Below are 23,928 nucleotides of genomic sequence, written 5' to 3' on the forward strand. Positions count from 1 at the left end.
CCTGGCCTGCAATGCCCAGGACTGGAGTTTTTGGACTGGATTTTTGGAGGTCATGTTTGTAGCAAGTAAGGGCTACTGAATAGTTTGGTTTTTAGTTATCATATTTTTTCCCTGCTTATAAAAAGAGTAGAACATTCTTAATATAGTGAAAGTATGAAGCAGAAATAAAAATTACCTATAACTGCAGAACTGAATGATGGTTGTCATGCCTCTGTGGGGTGTGTGTGTGTAGATGTCTCTATATTAAAATGGACCTGGGATCTTCCTGTGAGAGTTTGGTCAGTGGTCAAGACCCCTAGATTATGGCGGGGTAGGAGGTGGTAGTCTTTCTACACCCAGAAGGTGGTCGGTGTCAGAGACTTTTTAAAACAGTAAGCACCAGTTAGAAAGGAAACTCAGGCAGGTGGGGGGCCAGGAAGCAGGGGCCCAGCAAGCAGACCTTCACCTGGGTCATCTGTGTCTGTGCTGAGGATGTAGTCTGGGAGCGCCCAGGGCAGCCTCCTAATAAACAGCTACCTGTTTTCTTGGAGGCTGCTTCTCTCCCAAGACACTATTGGGCATCTGGTCCCCGTTCTTGCCTTTTCCTTCCTTCAGTTTTACTTTCCCTCCAGTCCACCCTCTCTGGACTAACAAGATGCCCTTGGATTAGACAGCTATTTGGGTCACATATGTGACTTCCACTGCAGGGAACCTTATATTCAAAGAGGTCCTGGAGGGAGCAATGCTTCTTCCCACAAGGACTGACACTGTTGTGGTGGGATGCAAGGCACCGGCTGGTACGGGAGGTCTTTGGGGGCACAGAGCCTTCCTAGTGCATTTTAAGCATGAAGTGCAGGGACCTTCCAGGGTCTCTGAGAAGGTGCCAGGAGCCTGGCAGGAGACCAGGAGCTTACTCTCTCTGCCCTTGGGGAAGCCACAGACAGTTTGCCTTTCCATGATGACAGCAGCTCAGATGAGAGTCCTGAGGACTTGCCGTAGCAGGTGTAAGCTGTCCCTCAGAGCAGTGTGTGGACAGCAGGCTTCTCACCCACTCTCTGGGTTAGAATCTGGGCCCCACCACTTAATAGCCATGTTAATAGGAGTAGATTATTTAGACTCTCTATTCTCAGTTTGCCTACCTATAAAATGGAGATAATAGCAGTACCCTTCAAGTCGTCTTGTTGTGAGGATTCATTGAGTTATGCACTTAGTATAGTACCTGCCACAGAGTAAATCCCTGATAAATGTTATCCACTATCATCATGTCTTAGCTCAGGCTGCCATAACAAAATACCACAGACTGGATGGCTTAAACAACAGATATTTATTTCTCACAGTTCTGGAGCTTGGAAGTCCAAGATCAGGGTGCCAGCATGGTTGGATTCCAGTGAGGACCCTCTTTTCGTTTTGTAAACACGTACCTTCTGTGTGCTCACATGGCAGACAACAGATCACTCAGGTCTCTTCTTCTAAGGGCACTAATGCCACCAAGAGGGCCCCACCCTCCTAATCTCATCTAATGCTAATCGCCTCCCCAAAGCCCCATCTCCAAATACCATTCACATTGGGGGCTGAGGCTTCAACATATGAAGCGAGGGAGAGGGGGGACAACATTCAGCTTCTAACAATCATCGTTATTATTTTGGTTGTCATCTGTTAGTCCCCTTGCAAGTCATTCTTAGGACTGGGGCAATCTCATACATAAAGGAAAGAAAGAAATAAGGGAAGGTCCTTTTGTCTCCAGTGGGATCTTAAAGCCCATGGTGGTGGGTCTCAAGCCTTTGGGAGACTGGTGATTTTCCAGCGTTATATTTCCCTCTCCTTCTGACCTTTGGAAAACAGTTCTTGGTTGTCCTAGTCTGGGTAAGAGAAAGAAGGAAGACGTCAGATTATTAGGCGGCTTCTGCTCTGAGCCAGGAAGCTGGGTGTGTGGGGGGTTCACACCACTGGCTCCTCACAGCCACCCCTCTGGGGTAGGCACTGTCATTCCAAAGGGGCACTAAGATTTGAACCTTCAGCCTTTTGACCCCCAGGCCCTTGGAATGTGCAGCTGGTGTGGGGAGGGGTGGAGTGGCCAAACTGGGAACAGAATTTGGATTGGGATGGATTCTGAGGACAGGTGGATGCAGCAGGAAAATGCACGATCTGGGTCTTTCCACTCTGCGGGTGCCCACTGACTCCAGCTGAGCAGTCACACTCTTCGGAGCCCCAAATTCCTCCACTAGCAAAGGTTGCCCCCACCACCCCACCTCCACTCAGCTGAAGATGAGTAGCTCTCCGGCAGGAGGTCACTGTTAAGGTCCAGTAACCCAGACTCTGTTTTCTCTTCTGCTCTTGTCCTTCCCCAGCCCCTAAGGACAATGAAGAGCGTGTGTTCAGGGAACGTATGCGGCCGAGAAAGCGGCAGGGAGCCGTCAGGCGCAGGGTCCACCAGGTCAATGGCCACAAGTTCATGGCCACCTACCTTCGGCAGCCCACCTACTGCTCCCACTGCAGAGATTTTATCTGGTAAGCCCATCTCTCCTGGGAACCTCTAGGTATGACTTCTCTTGCAAGAAGTTGGGGATGGGGGGCTAGATTATAAACTTCATTTAAAAAGCACTCATAGGTTTTATTTCTTCTTTATCTGATTGCAGAAGACTTTCCTGGAGGGCTAAGTGTGTTTGGTGCATGGGTGGAATAAATGCAAAGAAGAAACTATGGTTCTTGGTGACTTTATGCTTTTCATATCATATATTTAGGGAGTTAAGGTTTTATAACCAATAATGATATTGTGGTTGTGTCTTTTTTTTTTTTTAAAGAATCCTTATCTTTTAGAGAGACTGAACTGTTTATAAATGAGATGATATGATACCTGGAATTTGTTTAAAAAAAAACTCCTAAAAGTAGGGGAGAGGAGCTGGGGTAGAGATGATACAAGACCGGCCATGTGTTGATGATTGTTGAAGCTGGGTGATGGATATGTGAGGGTCCATTATATTTGTCACTCTACTTATACATATATATATATACACATATATGAATTTTTCCATAAGGAAGCCAAAAAATACTTGATTGCCAATATCTGTAACGCAAAGCAGTTCTCAGCAAATTCTAACATTGCTGCTGCTAGGATGCTGAGGTTTCAGAGGAGCGAGAGAGCAGCATCCATTGGCTGGAGTGGTCAGGGAAGGCTTCCTGGGGGAGGTGGCATTTCTCCTTTCATGGTGACTAGGATTTTGATAAGCAGAAAGAGGTAGGTAGTAGGCTTTTTGGGAGATGGAAGAGGATAATGGAGTGCTGGTCTTGGGGTTGGAGGGGGACTTTTAATGAATAACCACCACATACCGGATTCTACCTTAGGCATGGAATTATCTAATTAAATCTTCCCAATATCCTATGAGCTATGTAGTATTAACCCCATTCTGCTAACAATACCAAGGTTCAGAAATGAAAAAGACACTAGTCTGATGTCCTCTAGCTTGGAAGTATCAGAGGCATGATTCTATCCCCTGGCTAGGCTGATTTTAAAGCTCCTGCTTTTCCTGACATTCCACCAGCCTTCCCAGCAAGGTCTCTGAGCTCTCTGAGGAGGATGTAGGGGTTGCCGGCACACTTGGATCCAGAGGGGGAGAACAATTGAGGCCAGGTTTCAGTATGAACCCAGCCAGGGGATGATTGAATTAGGCTGTGAGGACCCGCTGCATTCCTGAGGTGTCCAGGAGTAGCTTTTCTTATTCTCATGGTGTACGAAACAAGTCACTGAGGTTGGCATGGACATCTGAGATGACACAGCTCAAAGCAAACTCAACCCAACTGAGGCAGAAATAATGCCCCGCCCCAGCCACAGACACTTCTCATTCCCAAGGCTGGCTGAGCCATCTGACCTCCATGTTCTGTATTTTGGTTATGATTTAGTGATTGGTCTCCTCTAAGCCCGTGGGGAACAGCACTGAGCTCCAGGTTTCCCAGGGCGTAGGCTGAAGGACTCTGGCTCCTCCCGCTAGCTGGGAACTGCAGGGAGCTCCCTGACTGGCTGTTGTTGGTACATGGAGGATGGGGTAAGGCCAGGTTTGTTGGATAGTTCCGTGTTCATACTGACCTCCAGCCTTGCCCCAGGGACCTTACTCTGGCCATGTAGGGGAAACCTCTAATGTTGGTCTTCACCCACATGGTAGATTGAACCCCCAGTCCTGGCCACACACTGGCTCATAACCCTTCACAGTCCTGCACATTTAGCCTGCAGAGCATGTCCTAGGGCTTAAAGACAAAGAACAGTCATTTTATCCATGGTGAAGGGCACGTTCACCTGATCAAGGCCTGCTGAGATCAGGCAGGGTCATTTGTGGCTTTCTAGAACACTGCTGATCCTGCTGGAATGGCGATTTATGTAGGAAACCAAGCCCTGGCACTGACCAAACCTTGCACTGGGGTTGCCCTCCAAGCACTGGGGCTTCCCTCTGCGGTCTTCTGGAAGGAGGCATTTTAAGGAATCCTACAAGCGGGAATGAAATCCTGCTGCTCAGTGGACTCTATGGAACTTTGTGCAATGTGGGTGGTGGCCAGAATTGGGTGGCTTTGTATGTATGTGTGCTTTTTGACCTAGTAAAATTTCGTTTTCTTAAGGGGCTGTCTTCTTCTTTTCAGGGGTGTCATAGGAAAGCAGGGATACCAGTGTCAAGGTAAGAGGTATTTTATGAACCAAATCTTTGGTGATTAGGTGCAGATTGCTGATGCTCCAGGAGGCATGTGCTAGTCTGATGACATTTAGAGGCTCTATATAGTTTGCATGCTTTGTGTGCTATGCTCCCCTCCAAGAACCGGGACTCTGCTTGCCTTGTCCCCACCTGGCTGTTGCTCCCACATATGTACGTGTACTTATATGTATGAGAGGTACCTGGCAGGTACCACCCATCTGCAGGTGTCCCAGTGGTCTCAGCAAGCCCCCACTCCACCCGGCCTTTTTGTGTCAGCTGGAGCAAGTAGCGCTTTCATCATTCCTAGTGAGACATGACTTCACCTGGAGGCCCTTTGAGAGTCCCTCTTTGCACTGAGCTGGGTCTGTGTATTCTGTCCCTTCTTTAGTCAGTATCACTGAGTGGTGTTTGCTGATTCTCTTTTTTATCTCTACTGTGGAATCATTAGCTCTTAAAAATTTAAAGCTCGCTAGAAGGTATTTAATTGACTACAAACACAAGGTTAAGTTGCACAAAATTGGAGGCTGGAAACATGGTGTGGTCAAGTTGAGGTTTCTCTGCGGTTAGAGCAGGGAGGCTGCTCCATCTCCTCGCCCAGCACTGCTTAACTTGGTTGGGTCTCACTCTTGGGGAATGAGGGTGGAGTCTGTGGGAGGTGGCTGTGTCTTTTGGGCAACAGGTGAGCAAAAAGAGAGTTAGTTCGTCAGCCACCTATTGTCTACACAGCTCCATAACACAATAGACAGAGCTACAGGCCACTTCTTGTGGACATATTAAACTCAAGGGAAATTTTAACATTCGGCATGTAAGGGCACAACAGATTAAAAAGCCTAAGAACTTCTGTGCCACCTGCTGCAATTCTACCTATGACAGCAGCCACTCTGGCATGATCCTTAGTGGAGCAGGAGATAACTGCAACACCTTTAATAGACAGTGCTCCATGGGAGGGCTGGGCAGGGAATTATTCCCTGACCTTGGATATTGAAGCAAGAAAATTGATCAGTACTCCCGGAACTAGAGAAAACTGATGCCCTTTGAATGAAATATAAATGTTTCATTCTTCTCCAGAGCATTAGGAAACCCTAATGGCTCTAGTGGCAAAGTGTTTTGAAATAACTCCATACAGGGCTTTAGCAACAATGTAGAATTAAGACCCATGACAGAAGGGCATGGCTCCCCTTGTGCCTCCATTGAGACCTGATTAAATCTTGGGATGAAAACTTTCTTTTCCCCGGTCACTCAGCCTTCCTATTTTTGCCATTTGCAGTTTGCACTTGCGTGGTCCACAAGCGATGTCATGAGCTCATAATTACGAAGTGTGCTGGATTAAAGAAACAGGAAACTCCCGACGAGGTAAATATTTATCACATTCAATATCTGGGCTTTCTTCACCTCCTGCCCCTCCTTCACAGCCTCCTCCTCAGTCCCCAAGAAAACCTTATCTCTCTGGGATCCTGTGGCTTGCTTCATTGTGTTGGTCAAAAATGAAGGGAGTTGTCCACAGTCTTCTGGCGTGAGGACAAGCTACAGAATGAACACAGCTCCAAATCAGTTCTGCCCCTGTGGGTGTTCTGCAAGAGCAGCATGATCCTGGAGCTAAAGCCCGCAAGGAACACGTGAATTCTTTTAGTTCCTTATCTCATCGGAACACTGAAGTGACAAACTGATGTGTCAATGGCTCCAGCAGGTAATAAACAGTGATAGAAACACAACACACAAGCAGAGCCTTATCTTTAATGAAGTGATGGGGGAACGGAGTGAACATATACAAGGAACACTTAGGAGATGGAAATAACCGCAATAATAATTACAGTCAGCAGTCGTGGGGCACTTACCATGTCCTGATTTAACACTTTAACATCATTTAATCCCATACCGACCGTAAGGAGGTAGATGTTATCATCATTTTCATTTACAACAGAGAGAATGAAGGCACAGAGAGGTCAAATTACCTTGCCCCAAATCACACAGCCGGTATGTGAAAGAGCCACGTTCAAACCAGGCAGCCTGTTCTGGGGTCTGAGCCCTTGACCGCTGCACTGTGTTGTCTCTTAATCTTAGAAGCTAGTGTCAGATTGGCTCTTAGGGAAGTTGCTGGGGGTAAGGAAGCAAGTAAATTCAACGACGAAGCTAAGTTTCTCCTAATTGAGTGATTGGGAGAATGACGGTCCCACTGAGAGATTAAAAAGCCTCTCTGAGAAGATGACAGGTGTGATACAAGTCTTAGGTGTTATCTGTGTTCAGAACAGGTGGTTTAAAAGCCATGCTTTTAATTCTAGGTGAAGGAAATGAGTACTGTATGATCATGAGCCGTCAGAATTAGGGGTCAGAGTGAGGTCCTGGGTGGGTTTATAATCAGCCGGGTTTATAACTTGGCTTCCAAAAGGAATGATTTATAGAGACTTTCTACCTGCTTGTCAGTAATTCAACCAAATAACATCTTGGCATCTAAGGCATTTCCCATCTTTTATCTCCTTTTGCTTTCATACCATCTCTGGAAAGCAGCAAGGGACAAGGCTTAGACTAAGCCTTTCATGTCCCTGAAGAGCAGACAGAGTCCAGGGCGCCAAAGTTGTTTGCAGGGCTTCTCTTGTCATGGTTACAATTGCAAGTCAGCACCGGGGTCTCCTGGTCTAGGACTATAGCCCCAAGTACACTGTTACCCACATTGCTTTCATGGATAAATGAAAGAAAGAGATGGCTTGCTGGCTGTCTGGCTTCCTTCTTTCCCGTGGACAGTCCATTGAACATTTATTGGGCACTTCCTGTATGGAAAGGATGTGCCATGTCCCGTAGAAACAAAGAACACTCCTACGTTCACAGGAGTCCTGCCCCCAAGGGTCTTACAAGTCTCATCACCCGTGGACATCTGCAGGTTCCTAAAGTTCTGTACTTCCTTGGAGGGAAAAGTCCTACAAGAGTCCACGCCATGCAGGATAGACAGTTGAGATTTGAAATGCACAGAACCCAGCTTGATCTGTGACCTGGTTCTTCTGACGGTCTTTCCTGGCATACTGAGCAGTGAAGATTCTTCCACGATATGCATTCACAAATTTAGCGTGTGTCCCAAGGGACAAATTGCTGTGTATTAAGGAAGGTGGGCTCTGAGTTTGTTCGCTTGACAGAGCTGACTGCCCATCCCAGTTCTCCCCACCCTTATCTTGTGCCTGTCTCCTTTAGTGTCTGTGTGTCTGGCCCATCAGGGCAATGGCCATGCCCTCTGCCAGGTACTGACTGCTGGGGACCAACTCTTGACTTCATTCTTTGTCACCACCTTCAGTGTGACACACACGTGCACACACGCACATACGCACATCTATATACATACACACCACAAGCACGTGTGGCCCTCAACACCATGCTCTCTCCTATTGAACGGCGCTCTGCTGACGGGTTCCTGGGACCTTTCATACGTGAGCACTCAGCCGGTGTGCCTGCCCTGTCTTGTGTGTGTGGTGACACTGAGGACTCCCTCCCTCACTCTCTGCACTTCCACGTGTGGTAGTCAAGGCATGCTGTGTCTTTCTTTGTGTCTCCTTTTCTTTCTTTTTGTCTTCTTTTAAATCTTGCAGTTCTGTCTTTCTGCCCTTTCTTTCTCTGCATGTTCTCTCTGTGAGTCTCGCTCATCCCTTTTGTTTCTGTGTCTTCCTCAATAGGACTGTGTGTGTGTGCGTGTGTGTGTGTGCGTGTGTGTGTGTGTGCGCACCTGCATACACATATGCGCAGTCTCTGTGTTTCTTCTGTCTGACTCAGTGGCATGTTTTTGTGTGTGCACCTTCATCCTCCTTCCACCCTTCTCTGATATGTTAGCATCCTTAGTGGTCTCAGCTAAGGGCCACATGGCTCTGTCCACACCACGCTGAGTCTCCTAGTCCCTCAGAATAACTCCCACCTCTTCACCTTAGTCTGTCATTCATATCCCTGTGAGGCTATTCCTGGGAGACCACGATTCTGTCCTCCGTATGGGTCCACCACATCTTCAGGATTTGTTGGGATAGAGTGGGCACTGTGACCACATACGTCCTCAGGGGTGAGGCACGCAGAGGTAGAGTGGACATGTCTATATTCACAAATAGGCGTACCTCAGCTACGAGTCTAGGAGGGGTGGGTACAGTTGTTTTCAGTAAATCTGGGAACCTTGTACCCAGGCAGGACCCTAATTGATAGCCCATGCATCTCAAGCAGGGATCAGTAAAATCCTGGTCCAGTGGAAAGATCAGCCATTCCTTGGAGCTGAGTATGGAGTCAGATGGGGAGCTCATTATGGAGTCAGGTGACCCTGGGCACATGTACGTGGGCACGGGCATGCCTTTGTGCTTGCATCCAGCCCGTGCCCCTGCTCCTGCCCAGTGCTAATGCTCCCCGCCTCACTCACCGGTCAGCCAGTGAACCAAGGCACAGCTCGGCTGCGTGCTGTCCACTCCCTAACTCCCAGGGTAGCAGAGCAACTTCCTCCCCAGCCTGTGGAGGTCTCTGGTGGTGGTTTCCTGCCCATTCTGAGAGGGGCTTGGGTCATGTGGCTGCTCCACTAGAGGCAGAGAGCAGCTCCATGGAGAGGCAGAGAAGACCCAGGAAGGCAGACTGGTGCTGAGAACCCATGCTTCTGTGAAACACTCCATGTTTCCCACCCCTCCCACCCTCTCCTCTCATTCACCTCCCCATCCTGGGCCATTAAGTGGGACAGGGGTGCCACCCTTATTTGCTAGATGTGAAATCCTAGGACCCAAGGAGTCAGAAAACCTGCCTGAGCCCTCATGGGTGGTCAGTGGCAGACCTAGGCCCATGCACGACATACCTGGGCTTCCTTGCCTTCCCATTTGGCCACCTTCTCTTTACTCCTTTTAAATAACAAGAGGCAGCATGGTGGTTAAAAAGCCTGGGCTCTGAATTCAGACTTGTGTGGGTAGAAGCTTGTCTTTGCCTCTCATCAGCTCACAGCACATTCTTGAGCTCATGGAGCCTTAATTTCCTCGCCTGTGGACTTGGAGTAGCAATGGTTCCACCCCATGGGGTGGTGGTGAGGTTTAACTGAGATAATGGAGCCTGGAGTGTGGTTGGCATGGATACCTTAGGGTCCTCAGTGGTCACCCCTCTGTATTAGCCATCTTTGTTGTAATTATTGTTTGTCCCTAGGCGAGGAGGCTTCCATGCACAGAGCAGCACACAGTGACCTCTTGAGTGCCTGAAGTCTGAGGTGCAAATTGAGGCTGGCTGCTGTGATTGCTTAGAGGCCTGCCATCCTGCAGGGGCTGTGTGGGGGAGCAGGCCTGGCCTGCAAGGTTGGACGGTGCAGCAGACGATGGGTTAGGGGCATGCGAGCAAAGGCTGGGGCCAGGATGGAGGCTCTCTTCACCTAGTTTCTCAGGGCAGCTTTCAGAGCCAAGTGCGTTCCGGGAAAGAAGTTCTGTAACAGTTCCAATAATGAGTGCTCAGGGCATGAAGGAGTTCCATGGTGACCCGTATTTTGCCATCCTTGCAGGTGGGCTCCCAGCGGTTCAGCGTCAACATGCCCCACAAGTTCGGTATCCACAACTACAAGGTCCCCACCTTCTGCGACCACTGTGGGTCCTTGCTCTGGGGCCTCTTGCGGCAGGGTTTGCAGTGTAAAGGTAAGTGCTCCCTGCCCTACCCCCCTCCCCTGTACCCACATGCCCCCCCTATTTTCCTCCTCTTTGTGAAATATGTTTCTCCATTCTCATAGCCTAGAAAGTAAGTTCCAGATTTGTCTGGAGGACTGAGCACAAGCCCTTGTTAAGCCCTCATTAATAACTGCGCACTTGTTAAGCGATCTCTATGCAGAGACTATGCAAGACTGTGGGGAAACACCAAGAGGAGGGAAGGCAGGACCCCCCACCCCTCTTAGGATAGTTAACAAGAGGGGGAGACAAGATGAGTCTATGAAAGTATAGAGATAATTTAAGGAAAGGACACATGGGAGCAGAAGGCAAGAAATAAGTTTGTAGTTAGTCTGTGAAGTAAGTAATAGGTATTTATTGGGGCTTTTTTCTCATGATCTGTGGTTCAGAGCTTACTTTTAGAAGGAGCCTTGCTAAATGCTATCACATAAGCTGTCTTATTGATCCTTCACAGCCTTGTGATGTAGGTGATATTATCCCCATGTCCCTGGTGAGGAGACTGAGGCTCAGCTACTAAGTAACTTGCTCCCATCACACACCTTGTTAGCAGAGGGAGGGTTTGAACCTTGACTTTTGAGTCTCAGTTTCCTTCCTGTTTCTGCTGTCCTGCCCATGAATTGTCCACTTATGTGAATGTGCTAAGCGGCAGATAATATGGGAAGGCAAGAACATATTCTGGGGCCTGAAGAGAGAATCCAGTTTTATAAGGGGGTCCAGCCTGCTCACAGAGTTGGACAACCATGAACTATTGGGCAGATATAGTGCACGTACATTATTTTCTTATTTTGTTTTGTCTTTTGCTTATGTTCTTTTGTCTGGCTAGTACAGGGATCCAAACCCTTGATCTTGGTGGGTTTTTAAAACTTTTTTCATTTGTTTTTTGACCATTACAGGGACCGAACCCAAGACCTTGGTGTTATCAGCACCACAATTTAACCAACTGAGCTAACTGGCCAGCCCTTGCATGGACATTATTTTAAAATAGCATTTTGTTGTTTATTCTGAATGTATTGTTAATTCTCATTGTGGAAAAATTAGAAAAATAGTTAAAGAATAAGAAAACACACTGAAGGCATGAACAAATTGGTCGTTGACAGGATCCCAATGAGAAATTATGAGAATTAGAAATAAGGCGACGGCTGCAATGGAAATAAAGAGGAGAATAACTTAATATTAAGGAGGAGTAATTTGTTGGATGTAGCTGAGAGGATAATACCACCATCCACTGAGACAAAAAATAGAAGGGGGACAGCAGGGTTGGAGGCAGATGGTGGAGCTGAATTGGGGACATGTTAACTCGAGGTGCCTGCGAGAAATTTACATGGAGCTGTCCAGCAGTTGGCTATTCTCATTAAAATTGGGGGAGATCTGGACTGAGCATTTAGATTTGGGATTTGTCAGTGTCTAAGTAGTAGTTAAAGCTATAAAGAAGATGTCGTTCTCCAGGGTAAGTCCCTTAACTATGAAGAAAGAAGAGCTGAAGATAACACCCTGGGGGTGAGGGAAGGTTACCAAATCCAAGGGTGAGCCTGTAGCAGCATGAGAGGGAAGGACCTCGTGGGGAGGAGGAAGAGTAGCAGAGAATGGCATCACGGAAACCAAAAGAGTGGAGAGTATTAAATAAAAATTAAAGAAGTGGTAAGTGGTGCCAAATGCTCCCAAGAGATTATTTAAGATAAGACCTGAAACATGGGGTTGAATTTGACATTGAGGAAGTCACTAGTGACCTTGGCAGGAGTTGTCTAGGTGGGACGGCTGGACGGAAGCCCAAGTACAGTAGACCAAAGTGAGAATGGAGGTGAAGTATTTTCAGAATGTTGTAGATAGTCAAGAAAAAGGCAGTGCTAAGGGAGAGATTGAGCCAGGAGGGAGAGGGGACCATTGATACAGCAGGGGCAGACAAGGGGTAGGCGTTGGGAAGAAAGCTGGATGCCCGCCTCCCAGGTGGAGGGGGAGCCTGGAGACCAGCCTGGGTGCAGGTGCATTTCTGGGGTCAGCGATGGGAATCTAGGAATAGGTGAGTGGGCAAAGGAATCATTTAATTTGAATCTGTTGAGGGCATTGCAACGAGATTTCCCTTCTTTTTGAACTAAGAGGTCCTTTTCAAAGGTGAGGGGAGAAGTGGGGGTGTGGGAGGCATGAGGAGGGTGGTGAAGGTTGGGAATAGCTGTTGTGGGAACTGAAGACAGGGGGAAGCTGTTGACACTCCTGGGGTCGTGCAAGAGGGGAGCGCAGCCATTCCAGTCTCCCTCCTGAGTAATCTCTCTAGCACGCAACCCTCAATGAAACAGGACCTGCTGGAATCCTTCAGGTGAGATGAGAACAATGGAGAAGGAGGAAAGAGATGGAGTGGGGATCTCGACTGTTTTTAGCAAAGGAGTGGTGCATTTTTGGGAAGATGAGTGTGGTTACCGGCAAGCAGAGAGCCTGCTTTGGATGGAACTCTGATGAGGCGATGTCTGTCTTGTAGCAAACATATTAATTATTGATCTACTGAGGGAATCTAAATGAAGATATGTCATCTCATAAATATTAATGCTGTAAGAAAGCAGCCCAGACACCCAGATGTCGCTGCTAGGGCTGTGGGTCCCTGCATGACCCCGGAAGAAGGCAGGGCCCAGGGATAGTGTATTCAGCTCTCTTTTGGCAGGAGATGCTCTTGGACCTGCTCAAATATAGAATGGGACAGTGCAGATGCCCAGAGCGAGTGTCTGTGCACAGGCAGCCAGGGAGCCGGGGAGTCGGGGCACACACAGGCTGGAAGGTGAGGGCTGTTCAGAATTTCGGGACCCCGACATACCTTCCCTCCCCTGTTCCCCCGATGGTGTGACTTGGCTATTTTCCCCTTGCTGCTGTCCTACTCCTGCTGTTCCTGTCTCTCGCTCTTTGTTTTAAATTAGGAGACTTTTTTTAAAGAGCAGTTTTAGATTCACAGCAAAAATGAGAAGGTAAAGAAAGTTCCCATATCCCCCTTCCCTCCCTTCCAACCTCCTCACCACTAATGTCCCCCACCAGAGTGGTGCATTTGTTACAATTGAACCTGCCTTGATGCGTCATTATCACCCACAGCCCATCGTTTGTGTTAGGGTTCACTCTTGGTGCCACACATTCTATGGGTTTGGACAAATGTATAGTGACATGTACCCAGCATGATATCATTATACGGTGTAGTTTCGCTGCCCTAAAAAGCTCCTATTTCAGGCTGACTGGTTAGCTCAGCTGGCTGGAGCAGGGTGCTGATAACACAGACATCCACTGTTTGATCCCGGTACCGGTCAGCTGCAAAAACAAAAATAAACAAAAAACCCTTCTTGTTTCAAAAGAGCACCTGTTTCTACTTCTCTCTTGGTCCTTTCTCAACCTCAAGTCTTTTTGACCCTGCAGACCCCTTATCCTATGGGGAGGGATCATGGTCAGAAGAGGCCAGCACAGGCTCAAGGCAGGGGCCACTTTTGCCCATGCATAAGCCTGGCTCTGCTGCTATGATTACTAAGAAAAAGAAATCCAGACTTAGTGACCCACGAGGGATCCCTGGGCAAGTCCCCATGGAGCTAGAGTTCCAACGCAGGCTGCACCTGGCTCTGGTCAGTGCTCTCCCTGCCCTCTCCTGCTCAGGGCCACTCAGCCAGCCTCACTTCTGCTGGACCACACTGGCTGTCCTCCTGAGCTGGAGCCCCGGTCCCCAGTCCTAGTTAGAGACCAGCCATTTGGCCTGCAAGTCTGTAGCTTCAGCTTTGCTGCCAGTCTTACTCCTGGGAATAGGCACCAGAAAGAGCTGTTTCACGAGCTTAGGTCCACAAGGAAGGATCCATGAGGTTGTCCTGGTCACTCTCCCTTCAGCCTAAAATTGTTCGAGCCACATAGGTTCAAGCATTGTGTATGTATGCGTCGGGGGACTGTCTCTTTGCCAACCAGGTAGAGGGAGTATAATTACCTCCCTTTTACTGGTGGGGAAGTAGAGATCTGGAGAGGTTGGGCAAGGGGCACAAGAGCATATAACCAGGCACCTGAGGGTGCCCCCTGCTCTCTGGGCTGTCATTTCCCTGACATGGCCACAGAGGGGCCAGACCCTCAGAGGATGCTCACAGTTGCTGGGTGGCTGAGCTCCTTAAGCAGGGGCAGAAAGCCCCCGGTGCTGAACAAGCAGGCATTTCATTCCTTCCTTGCTCTTGTGATTCAGGTGCTGCGGAGTCTGTCTCTCTCTCCAGACTTGTCCGTGGGTCTGTCTGAGCACCTCGGCCATTGTCACACAAACTAGCTTCCAAGGCTCAAGCACTAGTGTCACTAGTCTCTGGGGCATTTGAATCCTTTTTGTTCTTCACTTTATTTTAAGGGCGCTGCCTTCTCCAACTTCACTTTCTCCTTCACAGTGACCTGTCTGGGGCCCTTTCCCCGTGTTTTACTTTTCACTGGACACATGGAGTCAGTCCCCCAGGCAGGAGAGATACCGATACCTCATGACTGTTTCCTTCTCTAGAGAAGATTTGGTGTTCTGGCCTGCCCCATGGGCCGCCCCACGCTTCTCTCTGCCCACGCTCCCATGCACAGCTCAGCACAGCCGTCCTGAAGTCATCAGACACCAAGGGGCAATTTCACAGGAAAGCCAGTCCTCCTTACTTCATGCAGCTTTCACTGTGCCTGCAGAAACCCGTGGAAGCCCTGTTTTTTCTCATCCCTATTTGGGGTAGGCCCTCTGCTCCTGTCCGTCCACACTCCATGCTGAGGCCTGGCCTGGAGATTCCTCCAGAATCCCCTTCCTGGCTCCTGTGTCTCTCTGAGGTCCATTATAATAACTGTCTGCCCTGAGGCTGCTTTCATGGGCTAAGGGGCAGCATGTCACCTGCTCTCCAGGAAGTAATGAAGAACAGACACACCCCTTAGGGGAGCTGTGTGCTGTGACATCACAGGCTAGCACTTGGGGGAGCTGTCCTGGTCCTGGCTTGGTTACTGCCTGGCTGGGGGATCGCAGGTAGGTTGCCCTGGCTTGGTGCCCCTGGCTTTTAACCCCTACTGCCCTCTTGTCTCCTGAAGACAGTAATAAAAACAAACAAACAAACAAACAAAAAAAAACAGTGGTCTTAGCTAAGATCTTACTTCAAGGGGTGGCTGTGCAGAGCCATAAAGAGAAAAGAAAATCTGCCTCCCTTCCCCCCTCCCTCCCTTTCCTCCCTTCTTTCTCTCCTTCCTTATTTAAAAAGGTATTTTGGATATTTAAGAAACTCTAAAAACATGGAAAAGGATTTTTAGTCTCATCATTTCTGAAAATGTCAGTCCTTTACTATTTTTAACAACCAGGCTTCTTGTCATAACTTCAACTTTTATTTGTATTCTCAAAATTAAAAAAAGAGCAGAAGTAATATAAAAATACATTGTCACTAGAAAAGATTCAAACAAGATTTAAATATAAAGAAAAAATATAAAGAACAATGTTAAGTCTTTCTTTATATTCTCTTTCCACTTCTATCCCCAGACTAAACTGCTACTACAAATTTGCTATGGGTCCTTTCAGGCAAATTTCTGTACATTTGCTGCATGGATATTCACACACATACTGTGTTAGTATCTATTGCTGTATAATAAATTATCCAACAACTTATTGATGTAAAACAATGAATATTTATTTTCTCAGAGTTTCTGTGGGTCGGAAATCTTGATGCAGATTAGCTGGGTACTTCTGAATTGGGGTCTCTCATGAGGTTGCAGTCAGGCTGATAGCTGGGGCTGTGGCCTCATCTGAAAGCTCGACTGGAAGAGCATCCACTTGCAAGCACACTCACATGGCTGTTGGCCAGAGACGTCAGTTCTTTGCCACATGGACCTCTCTGCAGGGTAGCTCACAATATGACAGCTGGCTTCCTTCAGAGCAAGCAAGAAAGTGGGAGAGGATGCCCCAGACACCAAACAGTCTTTCATAATCCAATCTTAAGATGACATCCCGTCACTTTTGACATTTTCTGTTAGAAGAGAATCACTAGGTCCAGCCCACCCTCAGTGGGAGGCAGATACATAGGGCATGAATCCCAGGAGGCAGGGACCCCCGGGAGCCACCATAAGAGCTGCCTACCCACCCACACCCCCTCAATCCTGTCCCCCCCCGTGAGATCACCTTGTCTGTTGGGGCTACCCTGACCACCCTCCTGAAAACTGGCACTCATTGCTCATCTTGCACCACTTGCCTCTGCTTTCTTTTCACACAGCACTTACCACCTTCCAATAGTCAAAGTCACTTACATGTTATGTTTATTACTGTCTCTCCCCATCGGACTATACCTCCATGAGGGGAGAGGGGTTTTTTTGTCTGTTTTGTTCTGCGTAGTTAGAACAGTGCCTGATATGTTTGGTATTCAATAAATGTTTGTTAATTAGATCCTCTATGCGTCATTTTGTAATTTGCTTTTCCTACAATATGTCTTGGAGTATTTCCAAAGCAGTGCTTAGAAGACTACTTCATCGTTTTTTTTTTCTTTTTAAAAAATGTTTTATTCAGACATAACTGACATACAATAAATTGCACATATTTAATGTGTACAATTTGATAGTTTTGACATATGTTTGCCCAGTGAAACCATCACCATGATCAAGATTATGAACTAAAAGTTTAGTCATGCCCTTTGGTAATCCCTTCCATGAACCCCCTCACGCCCGCCCCAGGCAACTGCTGATCAGCTTTCATCACTATAGAGTCATTTGCACTTTCTAGAATTTTATGTAAATAGAAACATACAGTATATATACTCAGCATAGTTAATTTGAGGTTCAGCCATGTCGTTGCATGTATCAATAGTTCCTTTTTATAGCTAAATAAAATTTATTTTATAGTATTACATTGTACAGATGTACCATAATTTGTTTAGCAATTCATTGTAGGGATGTTTTTATTCAAAATATTTTAACATTTATTTGTACATATTTGTGGGGTACAGTGTGTTATCTGTTGGGGCTGATCTGAGAGTTGTCATTTATGCTGCCTAAGTACTGCTAATTTCCATTGAGTTAGAATATACTGGAAAGTGGCATCCTGGTTTGCAAGGCGTCATGGAGAGCATGGAAATGAAGCCTTACTTTAGCCTTCTAGAAACTTGCACTTGACTTGGGCATTAAATATAACCAGGTAAAGAATAGACAATAACTCAAGTAGTGAGTCAGAAATAAGCGTGAGCAGTTCACAGGCAAGAGAGGCCAGCAGGGCTGGGGTGGTCAGGAGAGGGTTTTGAGGGGAGATGGGGCTTGAGCTGCACCTTGAGGGAGGAAAACGACTCAGAAAGGAGGGCAGGGGAAGATGTTTTAGGTAAAGGGCAGGAAGCAAAAACACAGGTCAGTGCTTAGCACTGAAACACCCCGGGAAGGTTTCTGGTTGAGTCCTTTGCAGTAGCATCTGGCAATGCTAGGGACAGTGATGAATGTCCCCCATCATGCATAAAGGTCAGGTGAAAATTCAATCAGTTTTCCTCTGAGGGATGCTGTGTTTCAAATAATTGGCAATCGTGGTCTCTGGAAATCTTGGAGTGATGGCTCCAGTGTGATCAGGACTCCCAAATCTCTTTCTGGTGACATTTGGCCCAGCATACCCCAAGGGCCTACCCCTCTATCCTCTCTTTCTCCTCTTCTGCCTGGGACTCTGCAGCCAGCCACTCTCAGTCTGCTACCAGCTCCCAGTACACGGTGTGTACAGTTTCCTATTTACAATAATTTGTTCTCTGTCTCCAAGCATGGCTGACTGTAACCTGTTATGAGATCAAACCATTGCCCTGGCTCACCCTCAAGGGCCAAATCAGCCTAACATAAAGAAATTCCTGCAGCATACATAGACCCAAGTATCTCCTCAGGTATGGCTTTATGATCGTTCTGAGAGGGTCTCTGCTTGCTTTGGAAGATTCCCAATAGCCTGACCCGCCATTTGCAATCCTAGCTTTAATCTCAGCTGTAAATCCTAGCTTTAATCTCCATGGAAATAAAGTTTCTCCAAAGGATGGTAGAATGTATAATAGAATAATCTGCCCTGAGACAACAGTGCTGTAGCAGCCCCACCCAGCACACAGTAGGTGCTCAACAAATATGTGATGAATAAGCTGGGTAGCAGCAGAATAGTGATTCTCCATGTATAAGAGCCCCAGTCAAAGCAGCTCTTTCTCTGCCAAGCACAACTTCATCCAGGTGAAGCCAGTGAAAAGGAACATTAAGAGGCATCCTGGAAAGAGAAGCCTCAAAGGACAGCCCAGAGCTAATGGTGCTCCCCACAATGATGGGAGTGGGGGCTTGCACGGCTCATTTAGCTGCGTTAACGTGAATGCACCCAGGTTTCTTTGGTGTCAGCTGTGCATCCACTTTCCTGGGCTGGTCTGCAGTCTCCGGTGTCTCCCAGCCTCCAGGAGCCCCTGCTCTCATCGAGGATGCCTGAGTTAAGTTCAGACCCCCTTCCTCATCCAGCTTTGCTCTGACGTTTCTAGACTTTTCAAAGCACTGTCAAAGTCACTGTCTCATGTCATCTATTATGGACATGTGATTGGGAGATTTTTACATATTAAGACAGCTACATAGCTCTCTCATGGAAAGAGCAGAATTTTTTAAAATAGAAAGCAGTCCTCTAAAACAATTGCTGCTTTGCTGACCTGCCAACGAACCCGTTTTGTCAGGATGGACAGGTCAGGCATATCAACACCAGAGGGCGCCAGTGGCTAAGTTATGTGACAAAGTTGCCCTTGCCAAGAACTCCCTTAATTTGGCTCCTTTATTCTTGTCCTTTCTGTCACCTCACAAAGAGGCAGAAGAGGGCTTTCGTGGGGTTGGGGAGCAGAGCGGGTAAGATGAATGAGTGTCAAAGGGTAGCTGTTGCTAAGAGGAGTGGAATGGAGAATCAGAGCGGAGTGCTGCTGCTTGGAACATATGATCAGCCTGAGGATTGTGGGGAAGCCATTAGCACTGACAGCTGTGGCTGGGCTGTGGGGGGCTTTCTGTGTGTTTATGTCATCTGAGAAAGCCACCCTCTCATCGCCACACCCCCACCCCTGCCTTTAGCCCTGTGGGCATCTTCGGTTCAGTAGCTCAGTTGACCTCTGCAAGCCTGAGTTAGGGGCTCTGTGGTGTCCCCCTACACCCGCTTCAGGCCAGGGACCAGGTCATGCAGAGCAAGTAGGGGATATGGTCCATCCTGCCTGGTTTCCTTCCGGGAGTGTATTTTTTTTAATTGTTTTAATAGACTTTATTATTTTTGGGTTTTTTGATTGAAATGTATTGATTTTACATATTTGTGGGGTACAAAGTTGTATTTCAATACATGTATACAATATGTGGTAATCAAATCAGGGTAACTGGCATATTCTTCATTGCAAAACTTAATCATTTCTTTGTAATGTGGATATTTGATCTTCTTTTTTTTGGCAGCTGGCCAGTACAGGGATGGAACCCTGGACCTTGGTGTTATCAGCACCATGTTCTAACCAACTAAGCTAACTGGCCGATGCTGACTTTATTTTTTAGAACAGTTTTAGGTTCACAGCACAACTGAGCAGAAGGTAAGAGATTGCCCATATGCCCTCTGCCCCACACACGCATAGGTTCTCCAACCATCGACATCCCATACCCAAGTGGGATTTGTGAACAATAGATGAACTTACATCAACACATCGTTGTCTCCCAATGTCCATAGTTGACATTAGGCTTCACTCTTGGTGTTTTACATGCCATGAATTTGGACAAATATACAATGACATGTATAAACCATTATAGTGTCATATAGAAAGTTTCACTGCCCTGAAGGTCCTCTGTGCTCCATCCCTCCCTCTCTCCTGACCCCTGGCAACCACTGATCCTTTTACTGTTTCTATAGTTTTGCCTTTTCCAGAATGTCATAGTTGGAATCATTCAGTGTGTAACCTTTTCAGATTAGCTGCGTTCACTCAGTAGTACGTATTTAAGGTTCCTTCATGTCTTTTCATAGATAGCTCATTGTTTGATAGCTCATTCCTTTTTGAGGGTGCATAATATTCCCTTGATTGGATGTATCACAGTTTATATATCCATTCACCTAGTGAAGGACATTTTGGTTGCTTCCCATTTTTGGCAATTGTGAATAAAACTGCTATAAACATCTGTGTGCAGGCTTTTGTATGGACATAAATTTTCAACTCATTTGGGTAAATGCCAGCAGTGCAATTCCTAGATCATATGGTAAGAGTATGTTTAGTTTTGTAAGAAACTGCCAAACTGTCTTCCAAAGTGGCTACTATTTTGCGTCCCCACCTGCAACGAATGACAGTTCCTGCACAATGCTGCACATCCTCGCCAGCATTTGGTGGTGCTAGCGTTTTGGATTTGGGCCATTCTGATAGGTAGGTAGTGGCGTCTCATTATTGTTTTAATTTGCTTGTCCTTGATGACATATAATGTGGAGCACCTTCTCATAGGCATATTTGCTATCTGAATATATTCTTTGGTCAGGTGTGTGCTCAGGTCTTTTGCCCAGTTTTTAATTGGGTTCTTCGTTTTGTTATTGTTAAGTTTTAAGAGTTCTTTGTCTATTTTTGGATAACAGTCCTTTATCAGATGTGCCTTGCGCAAATATTTTCTCTCAGTCTGTGTCTTGTTTTCATATTCTCTTGGCAGTATCTTTTGCAAAGTAGCAGCTTTTAATTTTAATGAAGATTAGTTATGTATTCTGAGGATCATGTCTTTGGTGTTACATCTAAAAAATTATCTCTGTACCCAAGATTACTGAGATTTTCTCCTATGTTATCTTCTGGAGTTTCATAATTTTGCATTTTACATTTAGGTCTATGATCCATTTTGAGTTAACTTTTATGAAGGGGGTAAGGTCTATGTCTAGATGTAGTTTTTCTTTTTTTTTTTTTTTTTTTTGCACGTAGAATGTTCCAGCACCTTTTGTTGAGAAGACCATGCTTGCTCCATTGTATTGCCTTTGCCTCTTTGTCAAAGATCAATTGACTATGTTTATGTGTATCTGTTTCTGGGCTCTCTATATTCTGTTCCACTGAACTATTTGTTTATTGTTTTTGCCAGTTCCATACTGTCTTAATTACCGTAGCTTTATAGCAAGCCTTGAAGTTGGGTAGTATCAGTCCTCCAACGGTGTTCTCCTTCAGTATTGTATTTGCTATTCTGGGTCTTTTGCTCTCCTTATAGGCTTTAGAATCATTTTATTGCTATGCACAAAATAACTTGGTGGGATTTTGGTTGGGATTGCATTGAATTTATAGATGTAGTTCAGAAGAATTGCCATCTGGACAAAATTGACTCTTATTCATGAGCATGAAATCTCTCTCCATTTATTTAGTTCCTCTTTGATTTCTTTCATAACAGTTTTGTAGTTTCCCTCAAGCAGATCTTGTATATATTTTGTTAGATTTACACATAAGTATTTCATTTTTGGAGGTGCTAATGTAAATGGTATTGTGTTTTTAACTTCAAATTCCACTTGTTCATTGCTGGTATATAGGAAAACAATTAGCTTTTGTATAACCTAGTATTCTACAACCTTGCTATAATCACTTATTGGTACCAAAAGTTCTTTTTTCAATTCTTTCAGATTTTTTACATAGACAACCGTGTCATCTGTCACAAAGGACAGTCTGTCTTTCTTCCCAATCAGTGTACCTTTTCTTCCTTTTCTGGTCTTACTGCATTAGTTAGGAGCTCCAGTATAATGTTGAAAAGGAGTAGTGAGAGCAGACATCCTTGCCTTGTTCCTGATCTTAACAGTAAAGCTTCTAGTTTCTCACCATTACAGTATGCTGTTAGCTGGAGGTGTTTTGTAGGTGATCTTTATTAGGTTGAGGAAGTTCCCATCTATTCCTTAGTTGCCGAGATATTTATCATAAAAGGGTGTCGGATTTTGTCAAGTGCTTTTCTGGCGTCTGTTGATAGGATTATATATTTTTTCTTCTTCAGTCTGGTGCTGTGATTGATTACATTAACTGATTTTCAAATGTTGAACCGACCTTGCGTATCTGAGATAAATCCCACGTGGTCATGGTTTATGTTCTTTTGACACTTTGTTGGATTCAATTTGTTGGTATTTCATTGAGGATTTTTGCATCTATGTTCATTAGAGACATTGGTCTGTGATGTATTTTCCTTGTAATGTCTTTGTTTTGTTTTGGCATTAGGGCAATGGTGGCCTTATAAAATGAGTTAGGATGTAGTTCCTCTGCTTCTGTCTTCTGGAAGAGATTATATAGAATTGGTATAATTTCTTCCTTAAATGTTAGGTAGAATTCACCATTGAGCCTAGTGCCTTCTGTTTTGGAAGGTTATTAATTATTGATTCTGTTTCTTTACTAAATATAAGCCTATTCATATTATCTATTTCTTCTTGTGTGAGTTTTGGCAGATTGCGTCTTTCAAGGAATTGGTACGTTTCATGTAAATAATCAAATTTGTGGGCATAGAGTTCATAGTATTCCTTTATTATCCTTTTAATGTCTATCTGATCAGTATTGGTGATACCTCTTGCCTTTCTGGTATTGTAATATGTGTCTTTTCTTCTTTTTTTTCTCAGTTAGCCTGGCTAGAGGCTTATTGATTTTGTTAATCTTTTCAAAGAACCAGCTTTTGGTTATTGATTATCTGTTTTCAATTCAACTGATTTCTGCTTTAATTTTTATTATTTGTTTTCTCTTGCTTACTTTGGATTTAATTTGCTCTTCTTTCTCTAGTTTTCTAAAATGGAAACTTAGATTATTGATTTTTATATCTTTTTTCCTTCTTTTTAAAAAAAATTAATTAATATTATTTTTTACATTCTAGGATGTTGGTGTGGAGAAGTTGGGAGGGAGGGGGAGAGGGGAAGAGGAAGGAAATGGGATGGAAGAAGGAGGAAGTGGGAGGGGCAGGATTGAGGCCTGCGGCACCCACCACATTCCCACAGGGGAAATCGGGGGGCTTCCAGAAGTGGCTTGGTTATTGCCAGGCTGGGTGCAGAGGCTAAGGGGGTGTGGAAAAGCCCTTGCCCCACCACCATCCCAGCTCAGGAACTCAGGGCACTTCTTGCTGAGGCTTGGTAGTGGTTGCTGGGCTGGTTGCTTGTGTGTGGGGGGCGGGGGGCGTGGAGGAGGCCCTCGGCCCCCTGCCACCCTCGCTTGGGAGAGCCCAGGGCGCCTCCTGTGGCAGCTCACTGGTCGCTGCTGGGCTGGTTGCTTGTGCAGTGGAGGCATGGTAGAGGCCCTCAGCCCCCCACCATCCCAGCTCAGGAGAGCCCAGGGCATTTCCTGCAGCAGCTCAGTGGTTGTCACTGGGGTGGTTGCCCTTGTTGAGAGTGTGTGGCTGAGGACCGAGGCCTCCATCCTTGGGACTGGTTGCAGGTGTCAGGGCTCATGGCTGAGGCCCCTGCCCCTCCCCGCTTCCTGGCTTGGTAGCCCAGGGGCCTTCCAGTCCTTCTAGGTGTTAAAGGTGTTCTTTGGTGAAATGAGACCTTTATTAGTTATCAAACTTTGTCTCTGGTTGTGGGTACTTTGTTTATTTATTCTTTCAGTTCTGTGTTGGATTATTTGCTGTTCCCACCACTTAAACTCTACACTGGAACTAATTTGTTGTCCTTGGCTTACTTGTAAAATGGGGGAACTTCCTGTGGGGACTAGCACTTGAGCCCTGTGGTTGAGCTAAATTGCTGCTTTGCTGCTGAT

At 46.2% G+C, this 23,928-nt stretch overlaps 1 protein-coding gene across 1 annotated transcript in view; it reads left to right on the forward strand.

Annotated features, from left to right (window-relative positions):
- The window catches only part of PRKCE (protein kinase C, epsilon), a gene marked incomplete at its 3' end in the record, with an annotated part of 314,978 nt that overhangs the window by 124,386 nt on the left and 166,664 nt on the right, over nucleotides 1-23,928 (forward strand). Inside the window, exons 2-5 of the mRNA XM_008574606.1 lie at nucleotides 2,328-2,487; nucleotides 4,606-4,640; nucleotides 5,923-6,008; nucleotides 10,135-10,264. Of these exons, the coding sequence (XP_008572828.1) occupies nucleotides 2,366-2,487; nucleotides 4,606-4,640; nucleotides 5,923-6,008; nucleotides 10,135-10,264 (373 nt within the window). The remainder of the gene's footprint in view (nucleotides 1-2,327; nucleotides 2,488-4,605; nucleotides 4,641-5,922; nucleotides 6,009-10,134; nucleotides 10,265-23,928) is intronic.

This window comes from Galeopterus variegatus, unplaced genomic scaffold, assembly GCF_000696425.1.
Source record: "Galeopterus variegatus unplaced genomic scaffold, G_variegatus-3.0.2 Scaffold1073, whole genome shotgun sequence".
In the NCBI taxonomy this organism is placed as follows: domain Eukaryota; kingdom Metazoa; phylum Chordata; class Mammalia; order Dermoptera; family Cynocephalidae; genus Galeopterus; species Galeopterus variegatus.